The sequence below is a fragment of the Pteropus vampyrus genome, unplaced genomic scaffold, assembly GCF_000151845.1.
Source record: "Pteropus vampyrus isolate Shadow unplaced genomic scaffold, Pvam_2.0 Scaffold2, whole genome shotgun sequence".
NCBI classification, from domain to species: Eukaryota; Metazoa; Chordata; class Mammalia; order Chiroptera; family Pteropodidae; genus Pteropus; species Pteropus vampyrus.
Window position 1 is genome coordinate 28,266,277 of NW_011888783.1, and position 20,199 is coordinate 28,286,475.

The window sequence follows — 20,199 nt, forward strand, 5'->3', positions numbered from 1 at the left end:
AAAACATTTTGCAAAGAGTAAAAGTAATAGTTTGCATTGACTTTATGATGGAAAGAAATCTTTAAAAGAATAACAGAACACAGAATTGTTAAATATAGAAGTAACAGTAAGAATTCTCCCCCAAAATAGCTTATTAGAGGGCCCTATGTGGCTAAGGACCTTTATCTTGATCTAGACTTTAGGAATGATTTTAAGAAAACTTAAAAACCAGATATATGACTATTAGGGTAGATGATACCATGTGATGAATACTTTTTGATGCTGCTTTATAGGAATTTTCATATGTAAAAGTCTATAAATTATTGAAAAACCTTGAATCCCAATTTTTAAAGGAAAATTAAATTTTCTTTCCAGAGCTAAGAGATTCCAATTCTAAGAAAACTATCTTCCAATTTATGATAGCCATTTTCATTTTGTAAATATGATTTATATAGAATTTAATTGTGCAAATACATTTGTCTTCAAGTTTCAGTAATACATTCTTTCAATTTACTTGCAGACTGTTCCTATTATTTGCAACCCCTGTATTTTAAGGTTTGATTGCATAAAAACTCTTAAGATTCCACAAGCTAAGACACAGATCAGTCTTTGAACTACTTGAAAAGAACTATACATTTTAAATGATTTTTCTTAAGAATGCCTAAAACAAAATAATCATAACCTAATTTGCTTTGCAGCTTTGATCATTTTGGAAACAATACATTCATAAAATATATACAGATGCAATAAGACCATATGGATCCATTTCTGCGAAAGTAACAAAAATGGCAATTTAGAAACTGAGAACATTTAAACGTGAAGAAAGACAGTTTTGCTATAGCTATGGAGTAACTTTAGGGTTATACCTGAGGGGAAAAATATGTTTCTGCAATATTTTTCTCTCCAGAAGTGATTCTAAAAAGAAAAACCATCATGCAGCGCAGAGAATTCAATGCTGAATGATCCTGTCATCTATTTAATCTCACCAACTCAGCAGTCACTCATTTCAAATTTAATAGCATAAAGTTTGCATGTACAGGAGCAAAATTATTCCATATATTCATAATTTAACTCTGAATAGGAATTGTGATCTATGTTATTCAACTGAAAAGGAAATTACCATTTTAAACATGCAAAGTCAAGGTTGGCTTTAAGTATTAATAAAAAAAAATTCTATTACTTTGAAAGTAAACGAAAGGTAATGCTAACTCATTGGTAAAAATTAAAGTTAAAAGTGCCTATTAACAAATTTACATAAAACTGACATATATCTATAGCTTGCTTAAATTAAAAAAAAGGGGATAAAAAGGGGATAAAAGTACATATTTTTAGAGTCTATTGTTTCAATAAATGAATATTCATAATGTGCCAATTACAGCACATTTAAGTATACAATATAGTTTGTGCCTCTGCATTCTTCTGAGGATAGAAACTATGAAACAGATCATCTTTTTATTACCTTACCATTTCTCCAGCCCTTTTCCTGGACAGAGTGCTTTGCTCACAGTAGGCTTTCGATTAATATTTTTTATTTGGTTAAAAACAAGCATAAGATAACTACAGGGGGATAGTGAGCATTTTTACATTCGTAGTTCATTAACCCAATAAATATTTTATGGCACCTACAATGTTTTCCATATCTGCATATGTAATCTAGCTATGTGTGAAAAGCCAGATGGATTCAGTTCAAATTTTAGAACTTGTCACTATACCTAAAAAGATGTCTCCAATTGATTTAAATAGAACAAATACTCAGAATGTACTCTTGGGATATGTAAGACTCGGGAACAAGTCCAGCTGATCATCAGTCTCTCAGAAAACATAGGCAGATGTCACAATATATATGCTAGCTATAATTGTTAGTTAACTTGACAAACTAATTTTTTATGTTGCTTATAGCAATTTTTTTTTGTACAAATACTGAATAAACCTGTTGGCCATACTCTGTTGTATTTTTAATCACAGAGATACCTAAAGTGGGAGAAACCCTACATCATTAACACATAGAAGAGAAATATTACACTGTGATCACAGCACATGCAGGTAAGAAGACCAATCTCCTAAGGACCAAGTATCAGCGTTCAGAATTCTTGAATCCAGGCCAAATAGGATCATAACAGCTCTACCTCTAGACCTCATTTTGAATCTCAGTTCCATAATATCAAGGAGGTAAAGCTGTAAACTTTGATGATCTCACAGAAATCATTAAGAAATTATATAATCTTACCTTGTGTTCGATGATGCATTCAGGCACAGAAGACTTCACTACATATTACACAATAATTAGAATTGCCAGGATAATTCGGTTATCAATTAAGAAAAATTACTGTTACTAATAGGAAAAAAGTGAACTTTCAGGCATTGTATAGGGCTTTTAGCTAAGCTACAAACTATGCTTGTTTACAGCTGAAATAAAAATTCTGTCTTCTGCATTCGGTTGAGGTGTGTCAGGGAGAACTATTTCATTGTAAATAAACTTAGGGGCCAAATAAAAGAAAGTTGCAAAGTCAGGTGCACACCAGTTGAATTGTTTCAGTTTCAGAGAAATAAAGTAAATAATTTTACTGGAATTTGTTCAGTTCTGGGCATTCTGCCATATAGGAAGGGTGTGTGATTACTGAGGCTAACATATCCATGTAATAATGAAGTAATATCAATAGGGCACAGTTGGGCTTCAAATTTCCTATTTCATCTTCAAAAATTAAGGATCTCTAGTGACTGTCATTTCACTCTTTGAAATCTAAATATCACTTAAGATAGACAGACTGAAGGTAAAAATGTAATTTTCACTTAAGTCAGAAAATATTATCTTGAAGGGTAGTGTTCTCTTTTGAGAGCCTCACAAGTGAAGATCACTGAAATTTTCAGTCATCAAAGATAACAAAAGAAGTACAAACAGTATCTAACTTAAGAATTCACCAGAGTAAAAGGAGTACACAGAAAATTAGTATGTTTTACCAAATCTATTCTTGGCTTACTATTTCATGTTATCTGGATTGATCTCAACCTTAAATCTAGACTCCAAACTTCGTAAATCATAAACTGAAAATAAGACAGTGTGGTTTGTGGAAAACAATGGAAATTAGAGTGCTTGAGTATGGCCAAGTTAAAATAGAGATCTCAAGTATTCAAGCAACTTTATGACATAAGATGAAAGAGTGTAATAAATAGTACATGTGTGATTTTACAGAATGTAAATCAACTTAAATTCTATATAGAGCTATGAAATATACTTGTTAACCCTATTATTCATGGCCATATGGTCTTTTAGAGTGTTTCTGCAATCCAGGATCACATCTTTTCAATTATAAATCTAAAATTTACTCTAAGTGATAATAATAGCCTGCACGTGGCCCTCGGCTCCCTGCTTCCTTTGTGCCTATGAAGTTAGCACACTGACACATCTGACTAAGTTGCAGGGGGTGGCAGCCAAGTTTTGGACGAGCAGACAATGTCTTATCAAATTCTAGTTCCTCTGCATCCAAAGCCATGCTATCCACTTCAAGGCTGAATAAATCGTTTTAGTCAAGTTTTTATAGGAGGAGGCAGGGCTCTTTGAAGGTACCACATTTGGCCGTATTTCTTTATCTTTCTGTGTATAAGTTATTAAGCTAGGCACAAAACCACTCTTAAATTTCCAGATATTTGAAAACTATCAGGATACAAAAAAATTCCTTTTTTCCAACATCTATGTTCATGTTGGACTCCTAGATTCTCATTAAGAGTTGAGTTGAACAGCAGAACTCTCCAAATGATGATCCTGATTACAGCTAACTGGTAGCTTAAAGTTCAACTGACAATTCCTACAATTTCAGATTTGAGTCCAAGGATCACACTACTTTGTTATTCCTATGAGTTGATTGTTTGATTTCTCTTAAAGCGCAATCCTTAACTAAGACACATTTCTTTAAAACAGTTGCCAGTATCACCCAGTATAGATGATGCTGGTGGATATTTTGCGACATCACCAAGATAACCACATCCTTTTATTCCCTACACTGAATTTATCTAAATTGGACAGATGGGACATGAAATTTATAGCACTTGTCATTATTTGGCCATCAAAATGAAATAAAATTTTAGTTTGTTCCACGCAGATTTAATTCCTAGGTCAGTATGGATGTATGCAATTCAATTTGTCTTAAAGACAAGAATATACAGCTTGGTAACTAGTTTCCTAGGCTCTGTCTGTGAGATACTTTTGCTTAGTAATATTTCTATGAATGTGGTTACAGGTCCTATTATTGTCACAAAACAGCCAGTTGGAGACAAAGTGATCTGATAGCTATTATTCCATTCCCTTCTTGTAAATCTAATATATCTAAAGGGCTAGGGGAAAGCTGCCTATAATATACATGTGAAACGATGTATAAAACATGGCTCCCTCCTTAGGCATCTGATTCTATAATCCAAAGAAGCTTGTGATAAGAGTCAGAGTAGTGGTATAAAGTGTTAAAAGGAGGCCAAGAGAGATTTGACTTCAGGCTGGGTGAACATAGCATCAGGAAAGGAAAGAGGTAGCACTTGCACAGAAGTGGACTCTTTCTATCTGCCAAAGAGCAAGGACCTTTCTTTTTCTTTTTCTTTTTTTTTAAAGTAACTGCACAGGTATGCACCTATGTGACTGACATAAATGTGAAAGGCTATCACTTTGCAAAAGAAGAGGGAATGTGATTATCAGCATTTTGTCAAGGAATAAGGGACACCTTCCGGCTTCTAGACCCTAGAGAAAGTGTGGCCCTGTAGAGGAAGATTTCGTTATTTTTATGACACCCTAAATCCAATTCCAGATCGTAACAGGCTAATGATTTGTTAACAAGATTGCTCTGGTTGCTTGCCCTCTCCTTCCCTACTAGATTCCATAAACTGCCCAGGGGGAGTATGTATGAGGTATTTTAGTGGGTTGAATAGGCTTTATTCAAGAAGAACCCAGACTTTTCCTCTCAAAATTCAGGTATGTAATAAAAATATTATTTCCCAATTCTTTAACCAAGTGCCTTGATGTTATGTTTAAGGTTGCACTAAATCGGCATGTTAATAAAACTTATTTTCACATGCTCTATGTCTTATAATATATACCTAAAGCTGTTCTAATCTGTGAGACCGATATGGTGAAGTTTTGAAGTTTTGAAAATTTAATCCCATGAAGAAATAAAATCATGTCACAGCATAACTATAGCTCAATATTAAGAATTTTTTTTGTCTTCCTATCAATGTCCAAAAGAAAGCCTACTGAACCCCACTATATACTTAAAAATAGAACCATCCTCCTACGAAGAGCTTTATCTTCTTATGTAAAAATGATGACGACTGTAATATTAGCCCTTACTATGAGCACTAAGTGCCAGATACTGCTGTAAGCATTTTACATAGATAAATAACTATTATTATCCTATTTTACAGATGAGAAATGGAGGCACAGAGAGTTAGGAAATCTTTCCCAAGATCACATGCCAAGATGAAAACCCGGGCCATCTACCCAGTTACATCGAAGGGGTGTCCTCCTTCTGTACCCTAATGAAACATCCTTCCTGAGATAAAGCTGCCACTGAACAAGGTCTGTTGTTTGAGATCAGGGCAGCTGATACTATTGGTCCATGACTACGAGCCTACATAGTAGTGATGCACTCTTTAAAAAATAATTATGCATCCCATCTAAGAATATGGCTCTTTTGATATAAAACATGATCCAGGACATAATCTAATATTAACATTGTTCCATTAGAATCTAACATGACTAAGAATACTACATCCTGACCAGTATTTTAAAATCAAATATATATGAATAGTAATTAGCTTTCCTACTCATTTTTAACTTTTCTGTGCTCTGTCTCATTGGGCAGATAATAGGGAGTGACATATTTTAGAAAATTCCTAAGAAATTTTTACTCCAACTATAGAGATATTAGAGTACTTAGCTAGCGAGCCTGGTGCTACAAAAAAGCTATGAGTCCTAGAGTTTGATATTTAAAGCCAGGTGAGTACTTTGGAACAAGAGATAGATATGGTTTCTTGGGTTAAATGATTGAAATGCTGACTATTAAGCACTGACAAGCAGTTTCAAAAGAAATTCAGAATGAAAACTCCAGCTGTACATGAATGGACTCAAATTCATAGAACAGGAGTAGAAGCAGAGTACAATATATTCTTCCATTAACAAAATAATCTGGAAGATATAAGATAATTCTTCTAATAACAAAAATCTATTTTTTTGGCTAGCTTGCCCAACTCAAACCCTTTCTGCTATCTCCTAGAAAATATCTATTCAAGAACAATATTTATTGCCAAAAGATAAAATTTTGAAGTCATCTGAACTATCGAGGAATTTCAGTGCCAAAATAAAATCGTGATAGGTTTCCAATTTTCTTCAACATGCAGGGTATCTGGTCTCAAGATACAAATGCAAAGCTCCTATTGCTATGTTTATTAAACACAGTTTCAAGTCAGTTCTGGGCCTTTTGATAAATTTACCATCATGTTTCATGAAAATTCAGTACACGCTAAGAGCCCCAAATAAATCAGAGCCTTTTCATTTTACAGCTCCTTGAGCAGAATCTTGACAACCATGAAATGCTATGAAAAAAAAAGCCCTTTTTTTCCTCTCTAAAGGTGAGAGAGGCTTTGATAATCTATCGTTTGGTAGAAAATAAAAACAGTACTGACTACGATGTTCTTGTTGTCTTCTCAAATTATTTGTAGAATGCTTAAAAATCTCTAATTTCAGTGAGGAATGGAAAAATATTTTGACGTTTTCATATTGGAATAAGTTGTAAAGTCATTTTTCTTGAAAACACAGCTCTAATGTCAGACATATGTCATAGTTCTGTAGTATTCTTTCATACCCTATCCCTAGCTTTAAGTTACAGCAAAGAGTAAAATGAGGTATTAATTATTCCTTTACTATTCATCATTAGTCATTGAACTGCTAATACTGATTTTTAAAGAAATAGTCCAGCAAATATACATCTAAGTTTATATCTCTTGAAGAAAAAAAAAGACTCAGTGGTTTAATCCTAAGATTTAAACATTGTTTAATTAGGTTCCCCTCCAACAGAATAACTCTTATAAAACGCATATAATTTTATTTTGTTTTGTTTTGGGGAGGGGGGCAGAAAACTATTTCTGGAGCTTTAAATTTACATTAACCTTATTAAATTTTTAAATCTTAAGAAATTAAATTTAGGAATTCCAATTCTCTAAGCACGACAGATAAGATCTAATTTAGAAGGCCACTTTGGTTTGAAGGATAAATAGTATTAAGGACCTTAAGAAAACCAACATAAACATGACACTGAAGCAAAACCGGCACAGTTTGACAAGTATTGGAAGACTAGCTCACAAAAGGAATATACTTTGATTCAGACAAACACAACAAATATAGCCTTTATCCAAAAATCACAAAGACAACCCTCCACAATACCTATGTTAAAATGTTCAACACATCTAAAGATATTACAGGCCTCAAGTTGCCAGAGTCCTGATAGAAAAGTTAGCAATGTGAACTATGCTTTATGAAGCTTTGCGTGCATGCACACACTCTGCAACGGGGGAGAGACAGAGACACCAATCACCATCAATATTGTCCTTACTTGCAGACGCACAAGTATCCTGCATGTTCCGATTCTGACTGGAGCGGCTCTACATGCCAGTCATCCCAATGTACTCAGGGATGTAAACACCTTATAATTAGAAAACGTGAAGGCGTCAAGGACATTAGACAAATTTAATACACATCCAAAGATTAATTTTTAAATGCACTGAAGAGATAATTAATTGCAAATTCCAATAAGAGGATGTACCTGCTCCTTCACAGAAGCTAGAATAGTGGTGGCTGTGGTCTCGGGTTCCATGCCTGGGCCAGTGGAGGCAGCTTCCTGGCGGATCTGTGGTTGCCCCTCCTCCACCAATGAGGCCTGCTCAGGAGCTGGCATTCCTCCTGCAATCAAGCAGGCAAAGGGTTAACACTTTCTCAAGGGCTACTCTGTGGGAATGGCAGGGGCTGAGGATTTGCAGATAGTTCCTAGGAAGTACTACAGACTTTTACACACAATGATCACAACTCCTTACACCTATTTGATTTTTTAGATGGCAACATCTAGAGACAAAAGTATAGCTAGTACTACCAGATATCAAAAATAAATAAATAAAATAATGATAATACCAAAAAAAAGTTTAGACAACATCAAAGTCAAAAAATGACACGAAAGAATGGAGGAGGGCTCTTAAATTAGAAATAAATTAAGAATAGTAAAGTTGTTAGAAGCTTGTTAATGCTGAATTTTATAATCAGATAACCAATAAGTAAATGTTATCACTTTATCGTGAACAAGTAACAACAAACACTCTATACCGCTTTAAGGGCCAGTTTTCAAGAGTATACACACATGAAGGCATCTACAAATGTACAAATGCTTTACTGATTATAGGAGAGGCTTGTGCAACAGAAAAACAAAGGTTATAAAGCTTAAGGAAGGCTTAAAGAAATCCAAGGCATTAATAATTTGTAATAAGAATATCTTCAGTAGAATATTATAGCTAGTTTGGTTTCCATATAGGAATTTGATTATCCAAAGATGACAATGGTTATGAAAAGAGAATCCATTTTTTAGGCCCATATCTCCTGATAGAAGAATGGGTTCTTTGCAGGAGACAGAGTGCCTCTCTTAAGACAGCCATAGTGAGGGTGGTGTGCTTGCCAGATGACTTACTAACTTGATAGGGACTCTTTACAAGTTTGAAAAATATTAGAAGAAGATGCCCACCTAAAATGTTGTAAATATTTTAATAACTCATTTACATGTCAGTCTCTCCAACCGTCTACTTGAGAGCATAGTCTACCTTCATACCATGAAACTAGCCTGGCATAAATAACAGGGAGTCAATTAATGTTTGCTGAATAAATGTATATATAAACAAAAGATGACCATCTTTCCTATGTATCATTCCAGTCATTACGTAAATCTAAAGTGCTATGATGTTCATGAGACAGTATTTTTCAGTGTGTCGCTCTATACGGTTATCTGAGATCATACTGTCCCTGACATTCTTTATAGTTTTCTCCTAAAAATTACTTTACTGTTTTATTTCAATTTCTTAACAATCTCTATAATGTTTGATTCTGTAGTACGATCTGAGGATTTTCCTCTCATTCCCTCGAATTTCGATATCAGCCTATTTCTAAAATTATAATCTGTAGGAAAAGATAAGACGTGCATACCAACAGAGCCTCCGTCTTATTGCTCGCTCTCCTGATTATCACGTCAGTGGAGATGGTTCTAGGTTTCTGCCAGTGGTTGCTTTATTCTTGTTGTATTAATAGGCAGAAACAGATAACGGGTCTGCTGAGTTTCTGCATTTTCCCCTCAAGAAGTATCCTCATGCCTGCCCTAGCAGGTAATTTCTCCAACTCCCATTTCCATGGTGCCCAAGGCTGGGATGGACACAACAGCAAGGAGAAGCTTCCTCAAGTAGGAGGAGGAGCTACAGACTTGAAGTAAGTGGGACGAGGATTAAAACTTAAGAGACCTTGGACAAGTTACCACCTCACTGAGCCCCACTTTCCTCACTTACAAAAATGAGCTTACTAATTCTTTATACAACACAATAGAATAATGTTATGGCAATCTTTATTTTTTAGTATATGTGATGTGCTTACTGAGATGTAAAATATACTTAAATTATAATCAACTAGACAAAATAACCCATTTCTATATTTCCTCAGTGCTCATTAAGACAAGAGATGAGGTTTACGAAGAAAAAACTGCCATAAAGATCCTAGATTAGCTTTTAAAGATATGAAAGTATTCTATGCCATTGAAAAATTACACACCTTAAAATAAGCAGATGGTTGCAAAGAACAAAAATGTTACTATGCAACAGTGAGACAAATAATGCCAAGAATCAGATTTTTAAATGTCAAGAGTATAATATCACAAAATAACCAATGTGTTAGAAAAAGAGAATCAAAAATTCAGTGAACAAAGAGGATTTGAACAAGGAGAAATATAAATGTCACTGGGGAAATAATTATTTATTAATTATTTACTATAAATAGGAGGAACCTCACTGTTTAAAGATACTGAATTATATTACTGTAATTATATTCCATCACTGTAAGCATACCATATTTGATTTCACAATATTTACTCCGATGACTCTGACCATCCAGAATCAATGGAATTAGATAAGCATTTTCTCAGTACTGCTCTTTCCATATGATGCTAGGCAGGGTGATAAGAACATTCAGGCATAAGGCAAGGTCACTGACCACTAGTGGCTCATCTTCCAGCTGAGGTGGCAAAATATGAATCAGATCAAGGCAAAGTACAGCAAGGTGCGAGTGAAAGAATAACAAAATAAAGGTCATGGAAAGAGACTGGGAGGAGCTTATACATTTATAAAAGAAAATATAACTCTGCAGGAAAAATTTACATAGGCAGGGATGATGTTTTCATTCTCTATTCTTCAAAGACTAGGAGACTTTGTAGGCAATCGTAACACCCATGCGACAAAGAATGTGATGACCATAGTACCCAAACCTATCCGAGGTGAGACACTTTCCCATCCCTCATATCTGGAACAGTCCCAAAATACCACAACCGACATGGGTCAGAGGAGAGATGCCACAATACTAACAAGGTATAAACCTATTAAGGTTTTCTGTCCATTTCCTTTTAGTTCTCATAACAACTTAAGGAGTTGTAGAACTCAAGCTAAGACTAGAGTCACTACATGACATTATAATTTCTTCCCATTAGCAAAGAAAAAAAGTAACGAGTACTTATGTAGCAAGGAGACTGTGAGAAATTAGGCCTTGTGTTTCCCTCAATGACTTCAACTTGCCTGATTTGGGCAACCACATTCTAGGGACATGAGAAAACTTACAAAAATAGTCTGCTAGACCATTTGGGGGCTCTCTGGAGAATCAGAGAATGGAAGAGGTGCCAGTAATCTGGAAGCAAGAAAATACCATTTCTGTTTTTGGAAAGAAGAAGGTAGACTCTGTTCATGTTACAAACTACAGGGCTAGACATAGATCTTAGGTGAGATTCTTAAAAGGATTTTATCCAAGAGATGATTTATAAGAACTAAACAGGGGTGAGGCAAAGAAAAGTCATGTAATGCTGATCTAATTTCTGTCTTTGGCAGTGTAACCACGGAAATGCAGTCTGTCTAGACTCTGATGCGGCATGTATGATGTTACAAGTCCCTCATGATGTTATAAGCAGCATAGAAATGGGGCTGGCACAAGAGCAAGTGCTGACTCTCACAATCTGTAAACAGCTGAATGAAACATATTATCCTATAGAGATTTCTAATGTAATGCCAGCGAGCTCTGATACTGACACAATCCTAACCAAAAACTTTAGCCATAATATAAATAAAAATACATAAGACATGCTTAAATTCATCAATAATTAACAATACTGATTTTACCAGATGATAAAATTAAAATATGAATAACACTGTCAAACTACTGTAATGAGCTGCTTTTATGATATAAAATAGGGATAAATGTAGAGTCTTGTATTTAGGTTAGGTCGGCAGGAAATTGAGGAAAAGATTTAGCTACTTCATGTTCAAGAAAGAATGAGTGAACCATGAATGAGATAAGGCTGCCCCAAAGCCAAGGTGATCTTATGCTGTATTGATATCAGTATTTAAGATGATAGGAAGAAGCGGACAAATGAACATACACTTCTCCTTCAGGTTCCTTGGGACACATCTACTTCCAGTTATGGGTAACATGAACAGGAATGGACACAAAAATATCTGCTTAAGAGAGGACGAGTAGGATGGTGAAGAAATTCAGTCACTATTTCCAGGCACAGAAATGGAAATGAATGACAGCTCCTGTTCCTTATGAGCTCAAACCTTGGAAGGGGGACACAGAAAGAAGAGTTAATAGACCGAAAAGAGAAAGTCTGACCAAAATTAAAGGACTGTGCAGACAAGTAGATATCTATAAACCTCTGAAGGATTGCCATGGACAAGCAAGGTTAGACTTTTTAGGTTACAAGCCTCAGAGCCAGATCAAAAACTAATGGTTTTGTAACAAACTTATATTAACCTACATTATTACTGTCTTTACATGATGAATCATATTAAGCTAATGATTATATTACTTTTAATAAAAATTAAAGGCTAGAGCCATGAGGGCAAGGTCAGGAAGGTCTTTCCTTTTGGAGCTAACACTCAAATGTCCAAAATTTCAAGAACTGATTGCCCTTAAAGGTAGTACAGTCTCCATCAAGAGAGGTCTTGAACCATACTCCAGATGATTGAGTAGCAGGAATGGTACAGAAGGGATCCTGTAGTGGGTATGTGTTAGGAATAGAAAACTTAAAATTCTCTGAGTCTTGAGGCTGACACTAAGATAAGGCAACTTCCACATTCTGAATTGATGTGACTGTTACTCAAGAGTTTTCAGAATAGCCGTCTATCATATCACATTTCTCTGTAAAAAGGCAACTGAGGGCCAAGAAGCTGTACTTTTCCGGGGGCATGATGAATACTGGAATCTTAGTGCCCACTATTTCCCTCTCTGGCTATACAAAGCTCAGAAATGAGTTTGTGATCAACTCTAAAAAGTTTGTTCTCATTGTATCCCAACCATTACTTACTAAATTTCCTCTCTGCCCAGGTCCATTTTTATTGAGCCTTGTAAAAAGACTTTTTGAAAGGCTGACTATGTGTTTTCAAAGTAATATATTAGTAATAAAGAATAATAAAAAGTTCGTTAATGGTGGGGAATAAGAATGTAATGCTTTTAGAATGCATTCAAATTTAAGCGACCATCAACTTAAAATAGACTGCTATACACACAGATTGTTATATAGGAATCTCAAGGTAACTACAAATCAAAAGCCTATAATAGACACACAAAGAAATAAAGAGAAAGGAATCCAAACATAACACTAAACAAAGTCATTGAACCACAATAACCAGGAAACAATTCACAAAATGGCAATAAGTACATACCTACAAATAATTACCTTAAAAATAAATGGACTAAGTGCTCCAATCAAAAGACATAGGGTGGTTGTATGGATAAAACAAGGTCTACACATGCTGCCTTCAAAAGACTTGCTTCAGACCTAAAGACACACAGAGACTTAAAGTGAAGAGATGGAAAAATATATTTCATGCAAATGGAAATGAGAAAATGCTGGGGTAGCAATACTTATATCAGATAAAATAGACTTCAAAACAAAGGCTATAACAACAGACAAAGAAAGGTGTTTTGTAATCCTAATGGGATCAATAGAGCACGAAAATATAACACTTATAAACATCTATGCACCAAACATATGAGCACCTAAATATATAAAGAATATATTCACAGATAAAGGGAGAAACTGACAGTTTGACAGTAATAGTAGGGAACTTGGAAACCCCACTAACAACAATGGATCCAGACAGAAAATCAACACAAGAACATTGGTCTTAAATAACACATTAAGCTAGATGGACTTAGTAGATGTATACTGAACATTCAATCCAGAAACAGCAGAATATACGTTTGTTTCAAGTACACATGAAACATTCTTCAAGATAGATCACATGTTAGGACACAAAACAAGTCTCAATAAATTTAAGAAGACTGAAATCACATCCAGCATCTTTTCCAACCATAACAATATGAAATTGAAAATCAATAACAAGAAGAAAACTAGAAAAAAACCTACAGAGATGCAGAATCTAAACGACATGCTATTAAACAAGCAATGGCTCAATGAAGGAATCAAAGAGAAAATTAGAAAATACTTTGGGACAAATAAAAATGAAAACACATGTTCCCAAATCTATGGGATATAGTAAAGGCAGTTCTAATTGGGAAGTTTATTAGATACAGGCCTACATCAAGAATGATGAAAAATCTCAAACGATTTAACTTTACATCTAGAGTGACAAAAAAAGAACAAAGCCCAAAGTTAGTAGAAGCAAAGAATTAATAAATGAGCAGAAATAAATAAAATAGAGACTAAAAACAAAACAAAACAAGAACAGAAGAGATCAATGAAACAAAGAGGTGGTTCTTTGAAAAGATAAACAAAATTAATAAACCTTTAGACTGACTCATCAAAAAGAGAGGAACCAAACAGATAAAATCACAAATGAAAGAGTAGTTACAGACTATATCACAGAATACAAAGAATCAAAAAGAGAATACTAAAAACAATCATACCTAACAAATAAGACAACCTAGAAAAAATGGACAAATTCCTAGAAATGTCCAATCTTCTAAGACTGAATCATAAAAAAACCCAGAAAATCTGAACAGACTGAAAACTAATAACAAAAATGAATCAGTCATTAAAAAACTCCTAACAAACGAAAGTCCAGGAGAAAGTAATGTTTCCAAAGAAATGATTCTGAGGCCTGCATTATCCTGATACTGAAATCAGAAACATCCAAGAAAGAAAGAAAGGAAAGAAAGAAAAGAAAAGAAGAAAAAGAAGGAAAAGAAGGAAAAGAAAGAAAAGAAAGAAAAGAAAGAAAATAAATAAAGAAGAGCAGAGAAGGAAAAGAAAGAAAAGAAAGAAGAGCAGAGAAGAAAAAAGAAAAAAGGAAGAAAGGAAGGAAAGAAAAAAGAAAAGAAAAGAAAAGAAAAAAGAAAAGAAAAGAAAAGAAAGGAAGAAAGTGAAAGAAAGAAAATTACAGGCCAATATCCCTGATAAACATACATGCAAAAATTCTCAACAAAATATTAGCAAACCAAATTCGACAATAAATTACAAGGGTCACAAACCATAATCAAGTGAGATTTATACCAAGGATGTAATAATACTTCAATATCCACAAATCAATTAATACACAACATTAACTAAATAAAGGATAGAAACTGTACAATTATTTCAATAGATGTGGAAAAACTATTTGACAAAATCTAACACCATTAAAAAAAAAAACAACAACATAAAACAAAGTGGTGATAAAGGTAATATACCTCAACATAACAGAGGTAATCTATGACAAACCCACAACAAACACCATATTCAATAGTGAAAAGCTGAATACTTTCCTCTAAGATCAATAACAAGACAAGGATGTGCACTCTCATCACTTTTATTCAACATAGAATTCGGAGTCCTAGCCACAGCAGTCAGACAAGAAATCAAAGGCATCTAAATTGAAAAGAAATAAGTAAAACTGTCATTATTCGCAAATGACATGACACTATATACAGAAACCCTAAAGATTCCACCAAAAAGCTATTAAAATAAATAAAGTTGTGGAATACAAAATTAATATACAAAAATCTGTTGCATTTCTATACACTAATGAACATTCAAAAAGAGAAATTAAGAAAACAATCCCATTTACAACTGCATCAAAAATGAATAAAATACCTGGGAATAAATTTAAGCTAGATGATAAAAGACTGATATTCAGAAAATTATAAGACACTGATAAATGAAAGTGAAGACAGCACAAATAAATGGGAGGATATACCATGCTCATAGACGGGAAGAATTAATATTGTTAAATTATCCATACTACCCAAAGCAATCTACAGATTCAATGCAATCCTTATCAAAATTTCAATGGCATTTTTCACAGAAGTAAAACAAATAATCCTAAAATCTGTATGGAACTACAAAAGATCCCTAATAACCAAAGCAATCTTGAGAAAAAAAGAACAAAACTCTGATTTCAAAGTATATAATTAAAGCTGTGTAATCAAAAAAAAGTATGATACTTGCACAAAAACAGACACAGATTAATGGAACAGAATAGAGAGCCTAGAAATAAATCCACACTTCTATGATCACAATCTCTGACAAAGAAGGCAAGAACATATAATGAGGTAAAGACAGTCTCTTGAATAAGTACTACTGGGAAAACTAGACTGCTACATGAAAAAATTAAAAAAAAAAAAAAAGGACCACTTTCTTACACCATATATAAAAATAAACTCAAAATGGATTGAAGACTTAAATGTAAGACCTGAAATCACAAAACTCCTAGAAGAAAACTGGCAGTAAACTCTGATATCGGTCTTAGTAATATTTTAATGTCTCCTCAGGCAAGGACAACAAAACCAAAAATAAACACGTGGGGCTACACCAAACTAAAAAGCTTTCATGCTCAGCAAGAAAAACCATCAACAAAATGAAAAGGCAACATACTAAATGGGAGAAAATATCTGCCAATGATATATCTGATAAGAGGTTAATATCCAAAATATATAAATAACTCATACAACTCAACATCAAAAAACAAATAAAAACCAAAAACAATCTGATTAAAAAATGGGTAGAGGACTTCTTGAATAGACATTTCTCCATAGAGGATATACAAATGGCCAACAGACATATGGTAAGATGCTCAGAAGACAAAAATAAGTGCTGGCAAGGATGTAGAGAAACAGAAACCCCCTTGCACTATTGGTGGAATTGTAAACTGGAGTGGTCATTATGGAAAACAGTATGGAGGTGCCTCAAAAAATTAAAAACAGAACTACTATATGGCCCACCAACTTCACTTCTAAGTATTTATCCAAAGAAAATGAAAACACTAATTAGAAAATGTTCATCTCTATGTTCACTGCAGCATTATTCACAATGGTCAAGATATGAAAACAACCCAAGAATCCATCAACAGATAAATGTATAAAGAAGTGGTACACGTACACACACACACACACACACACACACACACACGTGCACGCATGCTCGCACATAAAATGGAGTATTACTGAGTCATAAAGAATAATAAAATCTTGCCATCTGCAACAACATGGATAAACTTAGAGGGTATTATGAGAAGTGAGTAAGTCTGAGAAAGATAATACTATGTGATTTCACTAATATATATAATCTAAAAACAAAACAAAACCAAACAGAAACAGATACAGAAAAGTTGATGAGGGGTGGGAGGAAAGGTGAAAGGTAAAAGGGATGAAGAGGTACAAACTTTCAGTTATAAAATAAATAAGTCACAGGATATAAAGTACAGAATAGGGAATACAGTCAATAATACTGTAATAAGTTTGAAGGTGGCAGAATTATCATGACCACTTGGAGAGGTATATAAATGTCAAATTACTATGTTATACACCAGAAACTAATAATATTGTATGTCAACTATAGTTGTATGTCAACATTATTAGTTTAATAACTATAGTTTAGTTATTATAGTTTAGTAACTATAGTTTAATAAAAAAAGTTTGTTAAGTAAGCATTAGATATACAATTTATTATAACATTAAAAATAGAAAAAAATACTGGGTATTCTATGAAGCAAAGATAAGTTTTTTTTTGCTTATTTAAAATGAAACTGGAACAAATGTTACAGAAAAAAGCATGAAGTATTGGGAAATGAGGAATATGCCTCAAAAGTTAAACACCTTCAGGACCATATGGAATCTATTCTAGAATTCTAAGAAGAGTACTAGATAAACTTTTCACAGTTATAGCTTTAAAATATCCTGGAAATAAGAAGCATTATCAAAATCTGCAACTGTTTAGGAAGCTTAGAGATAGTTACATACTAATCTTCTAATCAGGCAGTTCATCCAAAAAATTAAAAATTCTTGGCAAGAATTTTTTGAGAGAATTATATGCCAAACAGCATAGTGTGATTCTACAGAATAATCTATGTATAGCGGTCAAGTATTTTGACTTATGAATTTATTTTTACAATCAAAAGACCAATGCAAGATACCTGATATAAAAATAAGCAAAAGGTGTAAATAAGCCTTTCCATAAAGAGGAAATCTAGGTGGCCAACAATGAGGTGTTAAACCTCATTGTAATTTAAAAATTGCAAATTCATGTTACAATGAGATATCAGTATAAAAACAATTAAGTGGCAAAACACTTATCAATAGAACTACTTCTGATTATAAAACTATAGCAAATATAATTTTATGACTCAAATGTTTTTATGAAATTCATTTCAATAATAAGGGGCTTGTATTACAAAAAGAATGACCTCAACCCCATATACCATTCAATAAAAATTCTTGAAAATAAAACCCATGATTAATATATAACATCGGAGTCAGGAATGCTCGCACCTGGAGGCAGCCAGTCTCATTATATTCTATGTGACTGATGCTCCCTGGAGTTCTGAGACTTGTTGACATGGTCTCTGCAACCACAGGCAACCACTGAAAAACTGTTACTAAAAAGTAAAAATTTCATGTTGGATAAATACAAATTTCACTTTGATATTTTCAGCCTTCCCTCCAAAATATCTTATTTCTTATATGGCAAAGAAGGAAAAATGAAAGTCTCTTTTTGGAAAGCACTAATTTCACTTTTCTGATTTTTTTTTTTTTTTTTAAGGATTTGGGATCCTTTTTGGCATGTAACTGAGAAAAAGGGAGTATAAGCCTAGAATGTTGAAGGGTGTAAAAAAGATAGGATGGAGATAATCAATAGCGTAAGATCAAGAGGCAAGATGAGCACACATTTCCACTCTTTCAACTCACAATGCTATGAAATATCATAAAAGGCATTTGTCTTTTTTAAGAAAATTAATCTAGAAATTTTTTAAATGCCACCTACATCTATACAGTCAGAAAAATAATGGCTATAGATCTGAGGCAACATAACCAGAGGAAACCATAACACAAAAGAGAAAAAAGACTGCTATAAAGGTTGGAGCGTTGGTAGGAGAGCTGCTCAGAGATGGTAAATACCAGACTCTAGGCTCTTAGGTCTGGGTCAAGATCAGATGAGCAAGAGTAGATTAATGCAGCAACATGGTCAGTCCCTGTCCTGGATATGCTCGAGCAGTTCCCATAGGCAAATAAGGAGTGATCCAGACAGAACAGAACCTCAGCCAGCTACGGATGCCCAGAAGGGACCAAATTCCCTAAACAGAAAAAGTAAAATGGAATAGGTAGATCTAACATCATTTGTGTTTAAATTGAAAACTGTGTGCATCAAGGAGAAACAGCCAGAGACCGTAAAAAAAAAAAAAAAAAAGTTACAGGATAAAAACAAAAATCTCAATGGAATGAATGATTTTTTTTTTATAGGAGATTTCATAAGAGTGATCTAAATAATTCTCAGAGACTAAAAAAAATGAAAAAGGGTTGTAAAAGGTTTAAAAACCATTTGGAGGCTATAGACTAGACCCAGGAATTATGTTTATTTACTAAGAGTACTAGGAAGAAAGAAGAAAAGGAAAATAGATATTAAAAGAAGAATTAAAAGTTTCTGAGCTGAAAATTAATGGGCCGAGAAGTAAAAATAAATAAATAAATAAATAAATAAATAAAAATAATGAAGCAGATAAACTACACTTAGACCCAATCCATTGAAATTTCTTAGTTCCAAGGTTAAATAAAAGATTGTATCTGTTGCCACGGAGGAAAAATAAACTGCTTACAAAAGAATGAGAATCAGACTACAGTGGATAATAGCAATAGCTTCCAGGACCAACCAAAAATATGATTCAAAACAAAAGCAAAATAAAAGCATTTTGGGACATACCAGGAGTCAAAGAGTGTGGCTTCAACAATTTTTAAAGGAAATTCTGCAACCAAATAGCAAATATGATAGAGGAAAGATTAGGAAAGAAGAAACTGTGCTAAGCAAATAATTCAGGAAATCAAAGATTAAGTCTAAGTAAACTCTACATAATATCAACATGAGGGCTGAAGTAAGAATGTACTAAAGTTCTTATTTAATTTAGCGAGAAGAAATGCATACAGAGCAATACCAAGTCACTGTGCATTTGCTGCTTTTCTCATGAAGAGGCAGAACCCACTGCCAATCGTTTGAATGTAGGGCTGGTCTCTTAAGACTCAGAGAATGTGGCAGCTGTGATCTTGTGCAACCTCTGAGGCTAAATCTTAAAAGGTATTGCAGCTTTGTCTTTTGGAACCTTAAGATGACTATGCTGGAAAGAGTCTGCAATTAAATGATGCCATGGAGACAGAGGCCCAGTGATCCTAGCCACTCCAGCCAAAACCTTACAACATGTAACATAGGGCATCTTAGAAAGTCCAGTCCTGACCTAGTCACTAGCTAACTATAGCCACCTGAGTGAGCCCAGGCAAGACCAGCAGGAGAATCTCCTTGCTCACCTAGAATTGTGAGAAATTTAAAAACCACTGTTTAAGCCACTGAGATTTACAATGACTTATTACACAATAAGCAATATTGGTACAACTGTAGAGAGAGGAAATAAGGATAAAGGAAAAACATGGACTTACATTTTTTTTAAGTATAAGAATAAAAAATTAAATTTTACATACTG

The 20,199-nt window shown here is 33.9% G+C and overlaps 1 protein-coding gene across 1 annotated transcript in view; it reads right to left on the minus strand.

Annotated features, from left to right (window-relative positions):
• PKP4 (plakophilin 4) overlaps positions 1 to 20,199 on the minus strand; it is a 245,270-nt gene that overhangs the window by 164,958 nt on the left and 60,113 nt on the right. Inside the window, exon 2 of the mRNA XM_023528486.1 lies at positions 7,779 to 7,915. Within this exon, the coding sequence (XP_023384254.1) occupies positions 7,779 to 7,910 (132 nt within the window). The 5' untranslated portion in view covers positions 7,911 to 7,915. The remainder of the gene's footprint in view (positions 1 to 7,778; positions 7,916 to 20,199) is intronic.